The 24,175-nt window shown below is 32.2% G+C and overlaps 1 protein-coding gene across 1 annotated transcript; it reads right to left on the minus strand.

Moving 5' to 3' along the window:
• Positions 1 to 402: 402 nt before the first annotated feature.
• LOC142529786 (calmodulin-binding protein 25-like) lies at positions 403 to 1,390 on the minus strand. Its single transcript, XM_075635425.1, has one exon. It carries the CDS (start codon positions 1,187 to 1,189, stop codon positions 557 to 559), a length of 633 nt encoding a protein of 210 aa, XP_075491540.1. The 5' UTR covers positions 1,190 to 1,390; the 3' UTR covers positions 403 to 556.
• Positions 1,391 to 24,175: the final 22,785 nt, after the last annotated feature.

A 24,175-nucleotide genomic window follows, 5' to 3' on the forward strand; every position in this document is an offset into this window, starting at 1 on the left:
AGAGCAACGGAATTTTTAGGTTTTAATATATAGATTAGTCTTTTTAAAACATACTCGCTTAAATGTAAGTAAATTATATACTAATATACTTGCGTGTGAATGAAAGATATTCGATCTCACGAATCTTTATCTGTGACAAGGATCAATCCTATCTATATTCACAATAAAAAATAATACTCTTCAAGTAAAAAGTAATACTTTTTCCATGAATGACACAAATAATAGATCCATCTCATAAAATATGACTCGTAAAACCGACTCACACAATTTTTTGTTTTTGTAAAGAAATATGTTTTATTTTCTCTCCCGGAATTATATGAGATATAAAATCTGATTATTTAAAATGGGAAGAAAAGACAAAAAATTTAAGAATTGACGATCAAAATATGCATTCCATCAAAGTATTATAATAATATATTATATTGATGGAAAAAAAGGAGGAGGAGAAATAATAGCGTTACATTCCTACACGCCATAATCATTACTCATTGATCCCCATTAGTATTAACAGATGTCCCCGTTTTACCCTTCCCCCATCGCATTAAAGTAAACTAAATTACACAACATTCCATGACTCCAGAGTCGGGAACCTACAAAGAGAGTCAAAGTCAAGTCCAGTCCCAGCGGCTGCTCCACCGTCAGACGCGGCTGTCGGCGGAGGAGCCAGATGGGACACCAGAGATCCACCAGCGCCGTTTAGGATAAACTCCGACGGGTCAACAGCGGTCAGGTACATACCAGGATGAAGTCGGCTCACCAGCCTGTGTGGCTCAGTCTTATGAACCGGCGCGAAAGGGAGGTGCCCGTTCAAGCCGCTGAAGTTCACGCCGGTTACCTGCTGCACCATCTGCCTGAAATTTGAGGGATCCGCCGTGATGAAAGTCGTGGTCGCACGCTTCGACGCGCGTGGCTTACGCTTTGTCACCCTACCCGTCGGAGCGATGCTCCGGCGCTGCTTTGTTGTGAGAGCCTCGTTCTCTGATCCTCCGGAGGCGGTCGGTGTCGTGACGGTCGTCGTGTCGGGAATGGCGAAAAGGGATTCCACCATTTCAGCAGGGAACAACTCGTCGCTGTACGGGGATTCAAAGGAATTCTGTAGAGCTATAGTTAGTGTCTCATTTTCCCTGGCAAACAAGTCCGAAATCCAAGCGTCACCATTTGCCGGCCGTACTTGCCATAGCTGCTCCATCACTCTCGGAAAAAAAAAAGTTTCAAAGTCGAAGAAAACCCACAAATTTTCACCAACTCTGAAGTTGAAAACAGTACACAGTGTGGAGAAAATGCGAAGAAATCAAGCTGAAAATGCAACGGAGCTGGCGTACTATGCGTGTTATCTTGGGGCAGGATAAGCGGTGAATGGGAATGAAACGTTGGGGATAGAAGGTGACTAAATAAGGCGGAGGTGGGGACTGTGGGGCGGGGAAGAAACCGCGTAATGAGTAACACGTGGCGAGCTGACATGTACGGAAAACTTAACCTTGGTTAAATATCATTTGACTGTGGACTCAGTGGTGTAATAAATGATTTGAGGTAATTTAAGGTAAGCCGCATCGTCGTTCGGCTTGGATTTTACCCTAAGCCGCATCGTCGTTGAGTAGTACACCGAGGTACAATTATATATATTATATATATATATATATATAGATATAATGTGTTTGTACAATCATTTTTTATAATTTATTTGATTCATTTTTTATAATTTATTTGATTTATTTAAAAAATAAATCAAATAAATTATAAAAAATAATTAAGTACAACTTGTAATTTTGATTTAAAAAATAAATAAAAAAAAAGTATTAAAAAACTCAAGTTGAAATTGAACTAACAACTTGACGTTTGTGAAACAAATTTTATATGTTAAGATATATATGATTTACGTTAAAGTTTTAAAACTTTATTAATATATATAATTATTAAAACAGATTATGATACGAAAAGTTAGTTACTCCAAGTATATCTTAATAATATAGATATTATTGATAGTATACATGTTTGAGTTTACCTAATTACCCTTTTGGCTTGTGCGTTACTTTGTTTTACTTCGTTGGGTGTTGTATTTTTTTATATATTATTAATTTTAAAAAAATATTATATTCATTTAAATAAAAATTGTTTATCAAATAATTTACTCTTCACTGTAATATCAAATCTATTTTAAAAATACACATATTATCTTTACAAATTACATATTTAATATAATTACATAATATTTATTTAATAATAATTAAAAAGTATAAAAAAATTTATTAATAAAATTTATCTATTAAAATTATGATTATGATATAAACATCGTGTGTATCTTGTTCACTAGCAGTGTTTAATAATTGAGGTAGAAAAAAGTGATAAACGGGAAGTAACGTTCTTTCTTTGAAAAAATTCAGGAAATAAGGGAAATGATGCAAATAATATCATCTTATCGCCCCGTCATTTACGCTGCTTGTTCTCTATCCTGAATTCTCTTTCCTATTTAATATATACTAAATTATATATTATTCATTTCCATTTATATCTATGTTATTTTATTAAATTTGAGACATTTAAATATTAATTTAATGTCATAATCTGTTTTAATAATTATATATATTAATAAAATATTAAAATTTTAATAAAAATAATATAGAGTTCAGCGGATAGAGTCTTTGTTTCTTAGGATTTAGGTTATAGGTTCAATTTTTATTTTTGTCATTTTTTTATTCTTTTATTTTTCAATTTATTTTTTAATTTATATATAAAAATTACAGTGTAGTCCCTCACTATTTCTTATAAATATATTTTGATACTCATTTAAATATAAATCAAATGAATTATAAAAAAATTATTGCGTGCGTCGGTGCACTAGTTATTATTAATTAAACTTAAAACACACACAGTAACTAACTTTTTAATTTTTTTTAAATTTCTACTGATGTCATTTTTACGTTTTTAAAGCACATACCTCACTTTTTATTTTATTTTTCATTCAAAATAAATTTTCCATATTTCTTTTCAATTTTTCGTTCAATTAAAATAATTCAATCCATACATATAGTTATATATATATATATATATATATATACACACTTTATTAAAAAAGTATGTGTTTTGTAAGATCGTGTTAAATATATTTATTTATAAAACGAGTCAAATATACTCATTTTTTGAAATGAAAATGAAATTTTTTTATAATTAATAATAAAATATTTATCTCATGAGATCGTCTCACCTAAATTTTGGTAAAGCATGAGAGAGAAGGATACGTGGAGAATAACTAATCGCCGTGATGATGATTATGTGATGTTAAATTGCAATAGCAGGAGCCAATTAGGCTGAGGCTGGCACCGTGTGATATTCCCATCTATGATTTCCACTCCATTATTTTAATCTATCTCCTTTGCTTTTGGGTCCCAAAGAATCTCGTACAGTTATTTTTGTTTTATAATGAATGTTACACTTTTTCCTTAAAACACAACTATTCCCCCCTTTTTTTTTACATAAAATTTGGAAGTGAAAAAACTTAATGTTTAAATTCTTACTTGTATTGATCCAGATGTTGCATAATTTGATCGCAATATCAATCAAGCGTTAGAATAATGTCAGATCCGATTCAAAATTGCAACATAGTTAATAAGTTGAATGTTATTTTAGATTTCGATCAGAACGATAATTTGTCGAAACTTTGACATAGATATGATAACTTTGGATATAACCAAGTGATCTAGAGAGAAACTCTTTTGCTATAAAATATATATTGTTTTAATTAAATATTCAGAGGTTATTAATCGTTGATTTTTCAAAAATTTACATGCAAAATTTCCAAAGGACCACAGTTGAACATATCTTTGATCGAGGATAGAATTGCAGACAGGGTGAGCTGTAAGAGTAAAGCCGAAGCCTCACTTTCTAGAAGAGGGGGGGGGGCAAAAACGGTAATTACCTTTTCAAATCTAAACAAAATGAAGGGGGGCAATCGGTGACATCATAGTGATTGATTATGACGACGTGATGACGTAGAGTTAAGGATATAGCTGGGCTTGATGCTTGCACCGAAAGCTGTTTTAGTATCCCAATACACGGACAGTCTTGTAGCCGAAGATAGTTTCGCTCGGCTCAGCCGGCTTAAGCCTGTCACCGTTAATTTATCGAGCCGGCTTTAGCAGCAGGCAAATTTCTTTAATTTAAAATCATAATTTCGTTCCTTTACATATCAAGTACCATTTTCGAATTGGAAATCCAATTGTAATTAATTTTCCTTCTCCTAACTAAAAAAAGAGATATCGCATTTATTTGCCGAACAATAAATCGTGTGTCATGAATACGATTATATTGCATAAATTTATAATGCGGGATTATTAAATATATGATATTTAATCAAATTGAACTAGTTTATTACTTTTGTAATTCAAACTATTTATATTAAAGTAAGTTTTTTTTGTGAGATAGCTCGATCCGGTCCATATTACAATGAAAATTAATACTTTAACATAAACATAATATTTTTTTCATGGATTGAGTCTGATCGAATTAGATATCAATATCACAAAATTAACCCATGAAACAGTCTTATAAATCGACTATAAATGTTAAATTTCAATAATAATAATAATAAATATTTATATAATTTTTATGTATTTCATGGGAGATAAAATGAATTTTGTTGTTCAATCGGATAAACTTCATTTGCACGTGATGTTACGCTTGAGGACTTTTGACTTTTGAGAAATGTTTTGGTCTAGCAAGCACTGAATTAGCTTTTATAACTGCCCAAAAAAAAAAAAATTTGACTCTGATTATTATTCTTTAAAAATAATTAATTTATGCTTTATTTCAGTTAAATTTTGGGTCGTAACCTAAATATTGAGCTTTTTATCTCAAAATTTTGCACGTCAAATGGAACATGTTGAACTTCGTCAATTTCAAAAAACTATATTGCAATAGTTTTGGCAAAAACTTGTGTGAGACAGTCTCATGGGTCATATTTTGCGAGAGAGATCTTTTATTTGGGTCATCCATGAAAAAATATTACTTTTTATGCTAAGAGTATTACCTTTTATTGTGAATATTGGTAGGGTTGACCCGTCTCATAGATAAAGATTCGTGAGACCGTCTCACAAGAGACATACTCTACAATTTTTACATATGTTTTAAAACATAAAATTTATTCAACGTTTGAATTCGTTTTTAAAACTATTTATGTTTCGATAATTTTCATCTTAAATATATAACGTTAATTAATATAAAATGTTCTTGAAAGATCAACCAAAACTAAAAATGAATTAATTTCATACATGCATGCATGCTTGATTAAGTTTAATCAAAATTTTGATATAATTACCATGCAAATGGAATGTAAAACACTCACATTTTTATCATATTTTCTACTTCTAATATATTTACGACTATAAGTGGCAATACCGATATAATTGTTGGGAATAGTGTGTGGGCACTCAGAAATATACAAATTTAGAAATCAAAATTTTATTCTCTTAATTAGAGAATATATTATACTCGAATATATTTTCATCAAATGAAAATATTTTCTCTGTTCTATATAAATAATTGAAATTCAACAGTAGCCAATTGATTGTTACAGAAAACCATTTTCCTACGTAAGTTTCAATAATTTATAAGGCCAATTGATTGCCTTGATTTTTGAAACAATGAAAACAATTATCATAGTCGGAATCGTTCCGAAGACTCTATAAATTTCCAATAATAATCACTCAGATTTTTTAACAACCACTCAAACACGACATGTCGACCTTTACCCAACTCGGTTTGATTAGGCCTCTACTCGAACTACACTATCTATTAAAAGTAGAAAATTATAACTTTCGAAATAGCTATTGGCCGAGGTGGAATGAATGTAAGGGGTCACTTAGTTTCATCGAAGCCATGAAAACCTGGGGTGCTAAAGGTTCTTAATCTCAGTATATAAATAAGTAAGCTAATCCCACATAAGCATAGACTCTCCGTTTCTTTGTCTTATTTTATTAACGCAGGTCTTCGTCAACGATGAAAGTCGATGAACTTAAGACTCTTGTGCAGTTGGAGTTGATTAGTTTAGTTGTACTAATGTTGTAATTTTACAGTAGAAAATATGCTGTTATTTTAGCATACCGATTTCTGTCCTCTGCGGGGGAATAAATGCTTTGAAGTGCAGTTGAATCTGAAGACGCGTTTATGTTAGCTTATTTATTTGTTTGGAATCTAACTGCAATTCTGTGTATATCTTCTTGTCCGCTTCTCATAGCAAAGTATGAAAGCGTGCTTCATCATTTATTAAATCTGTGGCTGTAAAATTTGACCATAGTGCGCGTACTATTATTACGATGGAATCCCATAATTATCTTATTTTTATTGTATTTTAAATAGTATATTTGATGTGAAAAGTAAAAATTTATGGTAAAAAGTAAAAATCTCAAACTCTCAAAATTTATCAAACTACACACTTTATAATATTTTTGTCTCTACTCAATTGTGAATTTCTTCACAAATGGTGATGCTATTTATAGAATTTCTTTACAAATAATCCAAAATAAATTCATCATTACCTACATCATCACACACTAATTTTCAATATTTACAACTCTTATTTTCAACATTCAAATATTCAATACACACATTTTAAATATTATTTTTCAACACTCCCCCTTGTGATGATGATCATAATGATTGTCTTCATTACGTGTTTTTATACTGCCCCGTTTAAAACCTTACTAGGAAAAACACATTGGGATAAAAACCATAGTAAGGGAAAAAGAGTGCAGTCACGTAAACTCTCCCTCATGTTGACACGAACAATTCTTCACAAATTTCGTAGATTGCGCATCCCAATTTTATATATGTGCTTTCTGAATATTGTCGTAGGAAGTGCCTTTGTGAAGAGATCTGATGAGTTTTCACTTGATTGAATGTGACGAACATCAATATATTTATTCTTCTCAAGCTCCTTGGTGAATGCAAAGAACTTAGGAGTAATATGTTTAGTTCTGTCGTTTTTTATATATCCTTCTTTCATTTGAGCAACACATGCATCATTATCTTCATATAGTATCACAGGCTTCTCGTCAAATGATAATCCCTATGAGATTTGGATATGTTGGGTCATTGATTTTAACCACACACATTCACGACTTGCTTCATGTAGTGCAATAACCTCGGCATGATTTGATGAAGTTGTTACGAGCGTTTGTTTCTGTAAACCCCAAGAAATTGCAGTGCCTCCACGAGTAAATACATATCCAGTTTGGGAACGTGCCTTGTGTGGATCAGATAAGTATCCAGCATCGGCATAACCAATTATACTTGGATTAGCATCTTTTGAATACAAAAGTCCCAAGTCAGTCGTTCCTCGTAGATAACGGAATATATGTTTAATTCCGTTCCAGTGTCTCTTTGTTGGATATGTGCTAAATCTTGCCAATAAATTTACTGCAAAAGATATATCGGGCCTTGTACAATTTGTAAGATACATAAGGGCACCGATAGCACTAGATATGGTACTTCTGGACCAAGAATATCTTCATCATCTTCACATGGACGGAATGGATCCTTTTCTATATTTAATGATCTAACAACCATTGGAGTACTTAAAGGATTTGATTTATCCATATTAAAACGTTTAAGGATCTTTCTGTATAATTTGTCTGGTGAAGAAATATTCCACATTCTTATTGTTCAATTTGTAAACCCAAACAATACTTGGTTTTTCCAAGATCCTTCATTTCAAATTCTTCCTTCATGTATGACACAACTTCTTGAATTTTCTTATTCGTTCCAATGATGTTTAAATCATCAACATATACAGCAATAATTACGCATCCGGATGTTGTTTTCTTAATGAAAACACAATGGCATATTGAATTATTTACATGTCCCTTTTTCATCAAGTGATCACTTAGCCGATTATACCACATTCGGCCGGATTGCTTTAACCCATATAATGATCTTTGTAATTTCACAGAATAGCATTCTCTGGGTTTTGAACTTTGTGCTTCAGGCATCTTAAATCCTTTAGGGATTTTCATATATATATTATTATCAAGTGATCCATATAAGTAAGCTGTAACAACATCCATAAGACGCATTTCTAAATTTTCAGATACCGCCAAGCTAATCAAATACCGAAACGTAATTGCATCCATCACGGGAGAATACGTTTCTTCATAATCAATTCCAGACCTTTGAGAAAAACCTTGTGCAACAAGTCGAGCTTTATATCTTACTATTTCATTTTTCTCATTTCGCTTTCGAATAAAAACCCATTTGTATCCAACAGGTTTTACACCTTCAGGTGTAAGGACTATAGGTCCAAAAACATTAAGTTTATTTAGCGAATCCAATTCAACCTGGATGGCTTCTTTCCATTTTATCCAATCCTGCCGATTTTTACATTCACCAAAAGATTTTGGTTCATGATCTTCATTATCATTTATGATGTCGATTGTCACATTATAAGAAAATATATCATCAATTTCTTCTATATCTTTTCGGTTCCATATTTTTTCAGTATTAATGTAATTGATAGATATTTCATGATTCTCGTCAGTTTGTGTTTCTGACAGAAGATTTTCATCATCATGTGTTTCTTCAGGAACATCATTCTCTATTTTGTGATTATCATGTGTTTCTTCAAGAACATCATTTTCTCTTTTGTGATCATCGTGTTTCTCTATGAATTTTCTTTTTCGAGGATTTTTATCCTTGAAACCGACTGGCCTTCCACGCTTCAGGCGTTTAATGACATCATGAGTATCTTCAATTTTTTCTTCGGAATTTCAATTCGAGCAGGGGCATTTGCAGCATGTATATATGATTTAGTTACCCCTTTTGTGTCTGCAAATGCATCTGGTATTTGATTTGCTATTCTTTGCAAGTGCACAATTTGCTCTACATCTTTTTCACATTGTTTTGTTCTTGGATCCATATGTAACAATGATGATACATACCATGTAATTTCCTTTTCGTTATGTTTCTGTTCTCCCCCTAACATTGGGAAGATTTCCTCATTAAAATGACAATCAGCAAAACGTGCTATGAACACGTCGCCTGTCTGAGGTTCAAGATATCGAATGATTGATGGACTATCATAACCGATATAAATTCCAACCTTTCTTTGAGGTCCCATTTTTTTTCGTTGAGATGGTGCAATAGGCACATACATCATACATCCAAAAATTCTCAGATGAGAAATGTCTGGTTCTTTACCAAATGCAAGCTGCAATGGGGAGTATTTATGATATGCATTTGGTCTGATACGAATTAATGCAGCATCATGTAAAATTGCATGTCCCCATATAGAAATAGGGAGCTTTGTTTTCATAATCATTGGTCTAACAATCATTTGCAGACGTTTAATCAATGATTCGGCCAATCAATTCTGTGTATGTACATGAGCAACATGATGCTCAACAATGATTCCAATAGACATACAATAATCATTGAATGTCTGGGAAGTTAATTCACCAGTATTATCAAGTCTAATTTTCTTGATTGTATAATCGGGAAATTGATTCCTCAATTTTATTATTTGAGCAAGTAATCTTGCAAATGCAACATTTCGAGTTGACAATAAACATACATGTGACCATCTGCTGGAGGCATCAGTCAATACAATAAAGTATCTGAATGGTCCACATGTGGATGGATTGGTCCACAAATATCACCCTGAATACGTTCAAGAAACATTGGTGATTCAGTTTGGATTTTGGCTGGTGATGGTCTTATAATAAGTTTTCCAAGAGAACATGCTTTACATTGAAACTTATTATTCTGAAAGATATTCTGGTCTTTCAACGGATGACCATGTGTATTTTCTATAATTCTTTGCATCATTGTTGAACCAAGATATCCTAATCGATCATGCCAATTGATCAGTATTGAAGAATTATCAACTACCATGTTTGATTCAATGAGACATATATGTGTATAATGCAATCCGGTAGGGAGCATTGATAGTTTTTCAATCACATATTTCTTTCCTGATTTTATTGTGGTAAGACACATATATTTCTCATTCCCTTCATTCATTGTTTGAGTATCATACCCATGGGAATATATATCATTAAAACTCAACAAATTTCTTTTTGATTGTGGTGAATACAAAGCATCATTGATAAAAAATTTGTACCATTAGGTAACAAAAATTGTGCTTTACCACATCCTTTAATCAAGTCTACAGGACCTGATATTGTATTCACCATTGTTTTTGTTGGTTTTAGTTCCAAGAAATATCTTTTATCTCGGAAGATAGTGTGCGTTGTACCACTATCAGGCATGCAAGCTTCAGCTTTGTTCGTATCATTTTTCATATTTGAACTTCAAAAAAATATACAATGAAAAAAAAATTATTGACAATACGTATGCAATAAATTGAAAAATACAACACATATCATACTTGTACAATTAAACATTAACATATGAGTACATGAAAAATAAATTATTGTACATTTATATTCTACCACTATATTGTTCATTTTCAGATAAATCATTGAGAAAATCTGCAGCATCAATATTTTTCATTTCTATCCCACCAACATATTGATCATTCCCAGAGAAATCATTCAGAAAATCAGCAGCATCAAAATGAGTTGAATCACTCAAACGGTCACTGCGTTCAGTGAAGTTGGTCTCTTTTTCTTTCCCCTTTATCGATTCTTTATAGAGCTTGCAAAGGTGCTCATGGGCTCGACAAATACGAGACCAATGTCTTGGAGTGCCGCATCTGAAACAAGAACTTTCAAATCTTTTCGAGTGATTTTCATTAACACTCATGTTCTCATGATGCCTTTTCTGTGGGTGGTTCGTGACGCCCTTTTGAGATGAGTTATAAAAATAACTATATCTATTGTTTTCAAAACCACGGCCTCGACCACGACCACGACCACGACCACGACCACGACCACGACCAATTCCACGTCCACGTCCACGACCACGACCTCGACCAAAACCTTTTCTTTGAATTTGATTTTGGTTTCCATGTTTAAATTCATTTTTACTTATAGCATTTACTTCTGGAAATGCTGTTGATCCAGTGGGTCGAGACTGATGATTTCTCATTAGTAGCTCGTTGTTCTTTTCCGCCACAAGAAGACAGGCGATGAGTTCAGAATATCTCGCAAATCCACGTACTCTATATTGTTGCTGTAGAGTTATATTTGATGCGTGAAATGTGAAAAATGTTTTTTCAAGCATTTCCGATTCTGTGACCTCATGTCCACAAAATTTTAGCTGCGAGATTATTCGATACATAGCTGAATTGTAATCACTGACTTTCTTAAAATCTTGGAATCTTAACATATTTCATTCACCATGGGCGGTCGGAAGTATAACTTCCATTATATGTTCAAATCTTTCTTTTAATCCTTTCCACAGGGCCAAGGGATCTTTTTCGATGAGATATTCACATTTAAACCTTCATCAAGATGTCGACGCAAAAATATTATAGCTTTTGCTTTTTCTTGTGATGAAGTTATACCATTTTCTTTAATGATTTCGCTTAGACCCAATGACTCAAGATGCATTTATACATCAAGGGTCCATGACATATAATTTTTCCCCATAATATCAAGAGCAATGAATTCGAGCTTTGCCAAGTTTGTCATGGTGGTACTAAAAAAATTACGATGCATTTTATTAGTTAATGAATATGGCAATATAAAGTAATGGATAAAGTACAAGTACAAGCATTCGTAAAAATAAAGAAAACACACGAGGAGGATATTCTCCGATAAATACAAGACTCGTGAGTATGATAACCAAAATAATTAAAAATAACCTTGAGAAAGCCATCTTCGTTTTTCTTCGAAAAATTTGATGAAGAATAATTTTTAGAGAAGAAGAGAAAGTTGGAGTGATTGAATGTGTTTATGAGATAAAATTTTTGGACAAAAACTAGCCGTTTTGTTACCGTTTATGACCATTGGTATAAAAAAATAAATGTATGTATTTGTACAATTTTATGGTAATAATATGATGTATATAATATTGGTCATGTTTAAATAATTATGTATATCATATCATATTATTATAATAAGGTGTCATAAGGTATTTTGTTTAAAAACTTTATAGGCTTTTATACTTGTAGTATCCCTTACCAGGAGTGTAGGATGTCGTCTTAACATCCTCCCAGGATTTATAACAAGTTTTTGAAAAATTTATTTTTATTATTTCTGAATAACATTATATTATATATTAAATAGATACACAATAAATAAATAAACAGTAAAATAAATATTATTACTTTTGTTACCTTTTTCTTCTGTTTTGGAGCTTGGAAAAATATGGAGAACTTTTAGAGCTTCGTGCTGATAACGTGTTGTGAAAAGTAAAAATTTATGGTAAAAAGTAAAAATCTCAAACTCTCAAAATTTACCAAACTACACACTTTATAATATTTTTCTCTCTACTCAATTGTGAATTTCTTCACAAATGGTGATGCTATTTATAGAATTTCTTTACAAATAATCCAAAAATAAATTCATTCATAACCTACATCATCACATACTAATTTTCAATATTTACAACTCTTATTTTCAACATTCAAATATTCAATACACATATTTTAAATATTATTTTTCAACAATATTTACTATTTTATTAAGATCGAGTAGGGTATAAAAACCGTCGTTTGGTGTTACGAGAATTTTCCATTCTTCACCCTCACATCTCGGTTTCTACGTGTATCAGGTAAACCCTCGACTAACACAATATCTTGCAAGCTATGTGATACCCTCGGGATAGCTCGGGTTGTGCCCGAGTCATGAACGATTCTTGTGCCCGGGGTATGGACGACCCAGGATACTAGATGGATGGCCAGAATTAGGACAAGTCGGCAGGAAGGGTTCATCAGAATCCGGGCGGGTGAATGCCCGGACGTCTCCTCGTCGGGCCATCGGACGCCCGGGCTGTCGTTCAAACTCCCAGGAACTTTCTACCCGGGCCACCTCGATATGAGCACCGCACTCGAGTATACTAGCAGAATAAGATGTGGGCGACTGTCCCATATCTGACATCAGGCCGATGGGTTGACAAAATCAGATGGGCTAGATGTGACTACTATGCGATTTGACATATCAGAATATAGGGTGTGCTCAGCCGCCCTACTATAACTAGTAGGTAGCACGGAGAACGAGGTTGTCATTACTTCTCCTACTATAAATATCAGGTTCTCTCTTTACATTTATATTCATTCATTCACACCAATATCACAACCATCACTTGGTTACATTGGTTCTTGGCTTGAATCATTCACTGACTTAAGCATCGGAGTGGCCACGCCGGACACCCCTCCGGCACCCATTCACGTGGTTACCTTCTTGAGTGCAGGAAATACTCTCCACCCGGGGAAGAAGCTTCTGGTTCGGATATCTACATTACTCTTATTTCCTTCATCATTTTGATAGCAGATTCGATGGAGCCCCCGACCCTGCTCACTCATTTCACCAGGATCGCATCACTATGTTAGCCAGGTAAATTGCACTTGGCAAACTATATGCGACAGACTCGTCAGAGAAAATGTTAGTAAGACAATCGATTTTAACCATTGATCAAATACTTACATACTCTATCAGTTCGGATACTAACTTTTACCTAAAAAAACAATTATATTGTTCCACATCTTCGAAGTCCACAGCTTGTTAGTCATTCATACTATTTATTAAAAAAAGTTAACAAAATTTACAAAAGCCAATAAATCCCAATTCAATCACATGCATTTAGATTTTGAATATTTAATCAACGAAAAATGTTAATGAAATCCATGCAAAAATCCATCCGATCAACACGTATATATTATTGGATTGCAAAATTAATATACACAAATATATATACTTATTATTGTAAATATGAGCATAGTTATTATTTTGTCTCATAAATAAATATTCGCAATATCATACTGATAATAAATTATATTAAGTTTCCAGGCACCATATTTGGACATGTATACACAAAAAATAAATGTGAAAATGATGGATATGAATTTAAGCTATTTTGATAACAAATTTTATGTGAGTGGGCCGGGATATTGTTATCAGACTGTGGCCTTAATTTAGTCAACCTTTTTTTTTTTGTTTTTTTGTTTTTTTTTTAATGTCGGCAGTTTTCTTGAATTTGTCACACAGAAATGCCACGCTGGTTGGGTGCATTTAATTTGGGGTGGCATCTCTATTATTGGAATTTCTCAAAGTCAATTGTGGGAAAAATCCGCCATTTCCTAAGCGGGTATTAATTAATTGGCATGCATACAATAATATTAGTAACATTGGATTTAGACTATTTTAAAAATTAATCGAATTAAAATTTTTTCTTTTGGAATAATAGATGAATATATTATTAAAACGAATGTCGAACGATTACATCCGAAATAAGAGTAGGAGAGGGATAAGTCCATCTTACGTGATCAGACGTAGAAACAATGACATTTGCTAAAGCGTGAGCTGCCCTGATTCGACGATATCGTAACATTTCAACAAACGTAGATGCTGCCATGCAAAGCAGTGATCAACAAACCTTTTGAATCCCTTAGGATGCATCCAAAACCTGCGTGGAAAGAGTTAGAAAAGATGGCCTTCCGGAGGCTTGGTCCAAATTAATCCATTAATTTTAATATATCGAAAAAGTTATGATTTATATTCTGATCGATCGAGTAACTTTAATATATCGAAAAAGTTCGACGTGACGAGATTAGTACTAAAAATAATTCATTTTTCTTGTGCATGCATGATGTATTTTTCTACTCTTCAATTACAATAAATATAAAATTTGTATATTTTTTTTTTAAAAAGTTTGAGTTTTAATAATTGTAGATCATTTTTCTTATCAGACATATAAAATTCTTTTATTATTCAAGAAAATCAACGTTAAACGTTGTTTTTAAAAATAAAATAAAATAAAAATCAATGTCAACATATTAATATTAATATCCAATTAACTTTGGGTCATAAATATCGGCTTAAAATTCGGTAGTATTCTTGTGGTATTTTTTTTAAAAAATTCTCCTAGAAAATGAAGTGTTTACTTTTGGTTTTTGAAACACAATATATTATTTCATGTAAATTTTTTTTGAGTTATTCAATTATTTAAATGATATATCAGAGAGTGTAATAATTTAGGAATTATATAATGAATTATAATATATAAAAGAGTAGGTTTAATTTCTTGTTAGACGGTCTCACGAATTTTTATCTGTGAGACGAGTCAACACTAACCGATATTTACAATAAAAAGTAATACTTTCAGCATAAAAAGTAATACTTTTTCATGGATGACCCAAATAAGAGATCCGTCTCACAAAATATGACCCGTGAGACCGTCTCACACAAATTTTTGCCTATATAAAATAGATTTTTTTGGAATAATTTTGAAAAATTGATGAAAATCTGAATTATAAGCAATGATTATATTGTAATTTATAAAAATAAAATATAAATATAGACAAATGTAAATAAAAACGTTAACTAACATTGCTGATCGAACGCCGAAGTTTTTTTTAATTATTTATAATAAAATATTATCATACCATTTTGGCTCAACTTTAAGATAAAAGTCCCTATCGTTTCTCTTTTTCTATTATTATATTAATCGATCCTGGAACATCGAGAATATGTTGGGATCCGAGCCTACTTTACGTGCCAAAATTTTAATCTGGATTATACAAGTGGTATCTCATGGTTTTGGCGTAATCCGTGGGCCGTGTGATATAGATTTTACTATAAAATATGGACTAAAAAATTAATTTAAAGTTGATACTTGAATTTTTATTTATCAGTGGAAGATTGAAAGTTTGTCGTTTTAGTAAAAGTTATATATGAAGATGATAATGATGTAAATCAAATCTTTTAAATTGTCCATCAGTTCAAGTGCTACGTTTCGATTATTCTACCTAATATAGATCATTATTGTACCCAAAAATCTATCTGTCAATAATTTCACTATTTCCAATCATCAGAATCGAATTTATGACCTTGATTCTGATACCAAATACAGAACTGAATGCTTATCGCTTTACCAAGAACTATAACTGATTTTAATAATACAATTTAAATATTTTAAACTGTACATCGAACATTATGTTATCTTTCAAGATTAATGACACTTTTGCGGAATAATATGAATTTAAACATTTTATAAAATCAACCTTTTATAATACAATACATGTGCAAATCATGTTAAATATTTAATTCGAAATATTTGTTTTAACAACTTAAACAAAACCTAATTTTAAAAATGTAAATGATGTGTGCTATCCAATTTGTGGGTTGTGGCATATTTGTTGTATGTTTTTTTACTTTCTAAAAAATTCTCTCGGTATTGGTACACAAATTTAAATATAATATTGTATCAGTATATTTCTTAAAGTATTTCTGTTATTTTAAAAACTTATTATTTTAAAATAACAAGAATTCTATTGCAATCAGTTAAATTTAATATCGAAACATTAAATATCGGTTCGTTGTTTTTTTTTAAAAATAAATACGTCTATCTCTAAAACAGTAAAAAAAATATTTATCTTATGATTTGTTTCTGACAATTACTCGAATTTATAAATAGCACAATACATAAAATTTTGATATTTTAATATAATGAATATCTCATACACATAATTTATTGGGACCCAATAATTGTTACTACTATAACAACAATCAAATTGTGATATTTAAACTTTTTAACGAATTAAAAAATTTGAATTGTATCATTATTATCGACTATAATTCTCATTAAAAAACGACATAATTAACTTACTAGTGTGATTCATATAAATAGAATAATAAATAGGAAATTCACAATAAAAAAAAGTATATCTTTTGTGAGACGGTCTCACGAATCTTTATCTGTGAGATGGGTCAATTCTACCGATATTCACAATAAAAAGTAATACTCTTAGCGTAAAATGTAATACTTTTTCATGGATGACCCAAATAAGAGATCAATCTCACAAAATACGACCTGTAAGACCGTCTCACACAAATTTTTACCATAAAAAAAATACTAATTACATGGTAATAGGATTGGAGCTTTAAGGAAGCCATTTCGATCAAGAAAATGATAAAATATGAAAGAAATGCAAGAAAAAGAAATCTCCACATCACCTTTATTTATTTATTTTTATGTATTTCCTTCAACTTTTTCAATTTTCTAGAAATATTTACGTAGATTCCAAAGGCAATTGCTTTAGATGATATGATTATACACACACACACACACACACACATATATAATATATATATATATATGTATATATATTGCCTTTTCCCTAAAAAGTTTGTATTTGGCATTTTTTTCTTAAAAATTTAAATTTACACTTTCTTGAATCAAAATTATTGATTTGTAGCTCATCCAACACTAAAATTTCAATAGCGAAACGGGATTTCGATATTTATAACAAATATTTGTAGCACTAAAGGGAGAAATCATTGTTAATTATTTTCTATTAGCTACGTATCTTTGAAGTAAAATTAATTTAAAGAGATTAATTAGGTGATATAAGGTCCCAAGCATTTCTTATATTCCAACTTGATGTACGTACGTAAGGTTGTGGGAAATATAATAACACAAACAAATCAGAACATTCAAAATATCGTGTTTGATTTAAAAAAATTATATCCATTCAATCGAATATCTGCTAATAAACTATTGAAAGTACATGCCAGAATTTCATACCCCTAAATAATAATTTGATTTGATTAGTTAAGGGTTTTTAAAATTTTCCGTGGGCGGACGATCATATATTTATATAGTTTTTTTTTATAACTCTATAACAAATAGAATGTTTCAAAGATGTTGAATCTCATCATTCGTATCAAACGATATTATATGAATTATGAAACTGGTTATCCGATAATTCATGAATAGGTAAATATTGAAAATTTTGTTGTTGAATTTTATGAAATATCATTTAATACATAAATATTGAACATGGTTGAATTATAAAAGATGCAAAATTTAATCAAGTTTTAACATACAAGAGTAGCTTCATAAATTTTTTCTATCACACTAGCATACATGTGTGTAAAATAGTGGGGATAAAACTGAAGAAATAGAGAGTGAGCGAAAAACTCAAGCCGCAGTATTGTCAACTGAATAAAGAATACAAAGAATTATGTTTACATAGCTAGAGTAAACGCAAAAAGAGTAAAATGACTAATTTAATTATTGAGAGCTAACAATAATATATTCTAACATCTCCCTTCAAACTCACGATGCTACATCTAAAAGCATTGAACATGGTTGAATTATAAAAGGTGCAAAATTTCATCAAGTTTTTAACATGCAAGAGTAGCTTTATAAATTTTTTCTATCACACTAGCGTACATGTGTGTAAAAAATAGTGGGGATAAACATCATGATTCTGTTTGGATAAGTACTTATATAATGTTTTTATATATTTTTTAAAGAATAATTATAAAATGTTTTAAAATTGTTTTAAGAATAAATAAACATTTCGAAAACTTTTCTATAACAATATTTTTATAGTTAAAAATAATTTAGAAAGTATTTTGATAACTATTCCATTGGAACATTTTAAGTTTTGATTATGTGCTAAATCAGAATATTTGCCTAGCAATAAAACTCAGAAAACAACATTTTGGCATACTCTTCGAATCAACATTTGTCAAGTATCACTTAGTTAAGTCTGCCTACGCCGAATTAAGAAGTCAAATCAGCACACCCCACGAACTTGGATTTTCATAAGACATGTGAAAGTATCCTTAAATGGGCATATCTTGTTTTTCCTTTGTAATGACTCAGGTTCGAGTCCTCCCACCCCCTTGAATAGGATTTAAAAAAAAAAAAGGGTCCGACACATTTTTCAGAAAATTTCGAGTTCAGAGAATGTTTCAAGTATAAAAACAAATTGAATATGACAGTTTGATGTCAGTGTACCAGAGATTTAATGCCGCTTTCTATATTCGGCGAGAGACAAAAAACACGTGACAGCTAGTACTATTCTTGGCTGAGAACAATATACAACAAATTATAGCAATTTAAAATTGAATGCTGCAATATGTTTATATAAAGCAATCTCAATTCTCAATTATTACTATACAATCTGCGACCAATCTTATCTGATTCATACGTTCTAAAATCAAGAGGGGCTCTACTGAATTTGAAGAAGCAGGCACTGAAAGTTTTATCAGATCATTTTGAAGGATCACTCTGTGTTGATTATCTACTCACTATCAAATTCGAGTTTTTATTCTAGTGTGAGTTATTTGCAACTGTGAGAAGAAGTTATTCCACGTAAATCTCATTAGCTCAAAGTTGTTTACTAGGAGTTTTAGTAGACATTTTTGGAAGATAAAAAAACTCTTTATATGAGCAATCTCAGAACATATAGCTTCAAATGCAAATGGTCTGAATCAAAAACACTTTTTTCTTGTTCGACTACCTTGCCATTAGTTCAGATTCAGTTGGGGAGGAATCTTCGACGCTATAACGATTAATAATGTCTCTCAGAGCCATCACTACCTGTAGTGAGAGCATGATCAGTCAAGAAATTAAAATAACTAGCTAAAGCATTAGTATAAATTTCCATGTAATGCAAGTTTGTTATGTCAAACCCAATTATTGGTGATTTGGAAATTTTGCCTCAGATTGATTGAAGGCTATACCTTTTAATGCTACGGACCTAGCTATCACGAGTTTTAGCCAACGTTTTCCTTCGGGAGAGGGGTGACTCATGTCTTTGTTCAATACATTGGGTCTACAACAGAGATTTCTTACCTTCTTTATCGAGTATCTGCTCTTCGGATCCCAATTTAGACATTTTTCGGCCACACGAATCATCCAATATAGCTGGTAAAGATCACAGAATCTTGCAGTATTGGATCAATCAGTTCCATGTATTTCTTTTTGCTTAACAGTGGTCTCGCCTATATTAAAATAAGATAATTTCCATTCGTTGATTCATCCTTTTTTTTCGTGTGTGCATAAATTGGTCTTAGAATAAAGATTTTGCACGATAATATTCAAATAAAACCTCATGTTCAGTACCCGTCTCAGGAAAGTTTGCCCATCAGTATCTTCAATAGTTTTTCTACCTGTTATCAGCTCCAAAAGAACGACACCGAAAGAAAATACATCAGCTTTACTCAAGTTTATCCCGCTTTCTTGATATTCTTGTGCCAGGTATTCGAAAGTCTTTAACACTGTCGTCTCAGAAGACTGGCTCAGGGCTTCGTATTGGTTTATAGCGAGTCCATAGTAGGAAATCTGATATATGTGTATATTAAAGGATCAATGGCCTAAAAGGTGCATTCATCCTGAAATAGATAATAATTAGAACTGTTGTGGGCAATAGCAGCCTCCACCAATAATTGCTTATCTGCTTTGTGTATGGTGATCGATATATGTTGTTTGAGGTATTGTGCAGTGTATAAGATTCAAATTACATCGTTATCGATGGTTACAACTTTTAATATAACAGTAGATACTCAGGTCTCGTATTACTCATTAGCATTTCTGTGTGATAATATTTATATAGGAATTTATCATACCGACGGTTGATAATCTTGAGTAATGAGGATGTTACTAGGCCTCATGCTTCCGTAAATTCTTGATCTGTTCAAAACTTGTAAACCTTTTGATGCCCCAAAGGCTATATTTAGTCTTCTTTCCCATGTAAATCTCTTGCTCTTTTCTGCACAAAAGACCATGTACCACTAAGCTCCCAAAATCCATGAACTAGAAAAGGAAGCTCTTTTTAAGGGTGCATCCATTTACCCGATAGGTGTCTGTTGAGGGAACCATTGCAAACAAACTCGTAAACCAGCAACCTCTGGGGCCCTTCTGTACACAATCCTAGGAACAAAGTCACGTTTCGTGCCTGATATCCTGGAGTGCCTGAACCTCTGTATTCAACTCGGCATCTTTAGTTGTTGGTGAAGGGTGTTCCCAGATCAAAATTTTGCTCTCATCATTCAGCAATCCTAGGTAGATTTTCCTTCCAGGGTCATACGACAAATTTCAGGGCAAAATCCATTACCCCCGAGCTGCAGTTCTGTGTAAGTGAACCGTTTCTTTTTTCCATTCAAAGTTGCGGTTCACACACAACGAACAGAGGTTCCCTGGTGATAGTTTTTCCTTGTACATTAAACTTTGAAACAAAACGATAACCGAAATATGCACGAAAATCTGAGGCCTAACCACTTACTGGATTCAGGATTTGAGTATGACTCCTGCATTAGGCCTGGGAGTAACGCGCTAGCTTCGTTGTCTTGAGGCTGTCTGATAACTTCAACCGTGTCATCAGATTTCATTCTAGAAAGTCCACAAGACTGGTTTTTCTCCAAGTAATTCCATTCTTTCTTAAGTTTCCTGGAAGTAACAGGTTCAGACAATCGTATGTTGTTTCATCAAACTGATCAAGGCAAAAGTCTAATGGATTATATGTTGGTTCTTTCTCAAATTTGATTCGATTAAGGCTAAAGGAATGACGGATACAAACCTGTGAAGAATCACGTGTGTTGCCTGAACACTCTTGACATATTCTACCCCAACCTCTTTCAGCAAGCCCGCCACAACTTTTATCTCGAACTCTATCTATTGGTGACAGATTCAAGAATTTAGTCGGAGTGTTGCCATTTAGAAATATTTTGTTAATTTTCAAATAGTCAGGCCAGAAAAATAAATTAGATCATCAATCACCTGTAACGATTTGGCCACTCTAAGTATCTGTTTATGCTCGTCGCAGCTACTATACCGATCAAATTTCTTCTGAATTTCTTCTCCGATGCCCTCTTTGTGTTTTTTTATTGTTGCACTCGAATGCAACCCGGTTTTTTTTCCTGCTCAAGAATATGAATAATATTAATTACATTGAGTGCTAAACTATGAATCCAAGGATGAAATCTTTTTCACCAGAAGTACGAAATCTTTACGCAGTAATGATCCACAGAACATAGGATGCAATATGGAGTTGTCTCTAAAAGCCTGAATTATTCCAAGAAGCTTGACTTTGTCACCACACTTAAGTTCCAATCCGCACAGAACTTGTCTTACGATACTAAGTTCCCTTGACGCTTCTTGAATTATTACAACCTTTTGTATGTTACTAGACATTTTTCCAGTTCCAAACGAAGCACACTGCAACAGATGAGGCTGTTATCCAAGACTACGACGAAAAAACAAAACCGATCACAGCAATAATGCAATAGTACACGAAGTTGCAGCCTCAAAATTCCTGGAATATTGTAACTCTTGTTGGAGGGAATTTATGTAGTTACAATAGAGATTTCTTGCAGCCTTCTTTGTAGCTTCCTATGCATTCACATCTTTGTTTCTTGAGCGTAATTGATATTGCAGCTGAGTAAACATGGAACAATGCCTCGTGTTTGTAATCTTTGCTGATATCTCTATATATTATGTGCAAAAAAGGGACAAAAAAATGTGCCTTGTTTGGATTAATCCCAAGAAATATTCTTTAAAGCAATAAAATATTTGCTTTCTTGACGCAATTTTGACTCTAATTACTATGTTGAAGTGTGCTTTGTTCTCGTTGCTCTCTGCTTAGTTTTACAATTACGCAAATTCCTGTGCGTCAGGACCAGAACTTTTAATGCTCGCCGCATCCTTCTTGTACAATGTTTCAATTTTCTGCTGTTTGTTTATTCTCGTTTGAGAAAGTTTTCTAGTTCTTTGTCTTTTTTAATGGTGCCCAAGTTTGGCTTTGGCCGATTACTCAAACTTATCCATCTTATAATTATATGTTAAATTTTTTAATTTAAAAATTGGAACAAATGAATTAAGTCCTTTTTTTTTTCTTTTGTATTTTTTTTCCTTCCTCAAAGCAATTCTGTGTATACTTTTTTGCCTCGAGAAATGCCATGGATTGAAAGAATTCTGATAACAAATTCTAAACCTCGCATGATTAATTTTTTTTATGATGCGTGAAGCTGTCATCGGTATCATTCGGTGCCTACTCGATAAATCACGGGCTTACACAATAGGTTGTAAACCATGTTAGTCAGGTAAACCATACTAAATAAGTCATGTGCAACAGACTCGTCCGAAAAAATATTGATATTGATAATCGAATTCATGACCACTCACATGCTTAATTGATGGCGAGTATAGTTTAGTTTGAAATGTCAGTCTATAAAGTTGATTCTTATAGTCATGAGAAGGCATTTTTTTAAAAAAGGCCCGCTAAAATGCCATAACGAAATTAGGCCTTATTTATGTTTGCGTAAGTTCCAAATATATCATTTTAAAACCTTTTTTTTCTTCTCCAAGGCCCACCATTAACTCATTAGGGTGCTTTGTAAAATTGTGATTGGGAATAGTTTTCGTGACTTCTGGTTCAAGCTATATATTTCCTTTTTCAGAGTGATCAAGGTGTGGTTTGGATGATTTTTTTCACTAAATTCAAATCAAATTGTTCTGTACAGTCCTATAAGTTTTTATTCTTGGTTTTTGGCCCGATATCTTTGTCATTTTTTATTTACATCCTATATCTTTCCATTATTTAGATATTTGATCATTTTTTACTCAATTTCCCTGAACTGACATAGGAAAGTGAACATATATTCCCTTCCATATCCATCGACATTTACATGGAAGGATAAATTTGTCTCTATTTTTCTCTAAAAAATCCTCAATTTTATGAGATAATGGAAGTTATTTTGCAGGAAATGCGAATACTAATTGTGTCTGATCTTCATCTTTGGAATTCTCAAATAACACAAATTTTAATTTCTTTCTTGTAAACTTCGAGCTCAACCAATTTACATTTCAAATTAGAAATTATAGTCATCGACCTAAGATACATTGATGGATCTTCCCAAGCGAAAAAATCAAACGTACCACCCTGCCATAGAAAGTAACAATTTTCATCAAACAATTAGTACAAGGCTATAAAAATCAAATTACAAGAAAGCTGAAATCAAAAAATTGATAAACAAGATAATGACCCTCTAATTTTGGCAGCCATGGAACCTTCGACCTGGATTATTACTGTCAGCAAAATTAATGCATTGAACGGTGAATGGCTATCATTTAGTCAAAAAGAGTTGGAAAGATGTTTGTCAAATTTAGTTGCGAATTTGGCCGAAAGACACGAGGAATTTTTGCATTCAGACATGAGAAAACACCTATCATTCAAGGCATCCCGAGCATTCCATTCTCAGTTATTTTCTCTCATCTCGTAGCATTTGAGTGCTTAGCTCTATAATATTTGTGAGATGTTTGTTCTCCTGTA

Source organism: Primulina tabacum, chromosome 16 (genome assembly GCF_025594145.1).
Source record: "Primulina tabacum isolate GXHZ01 chromosome 16, ASM2559414v2, whole genome shotgun sequence".
Classification (NCBI taxonomy): Eukaryota; Viridiplantae; Streptophyta; class Magnoliopsida; order Lamiales; family Gesneriaceae; genus Primulina; species Primulina tabacum.

Bases quoted from the DNA above. Each gene is read 5' to 3' on its own strand.
- LOC142529786 (XM_075635425.1), bottom strand. From the start codon at position 1,189: ATGGAGCAGCTATGGCAAGTACGGCCGGCAAATGGTGACGCTTGGATT.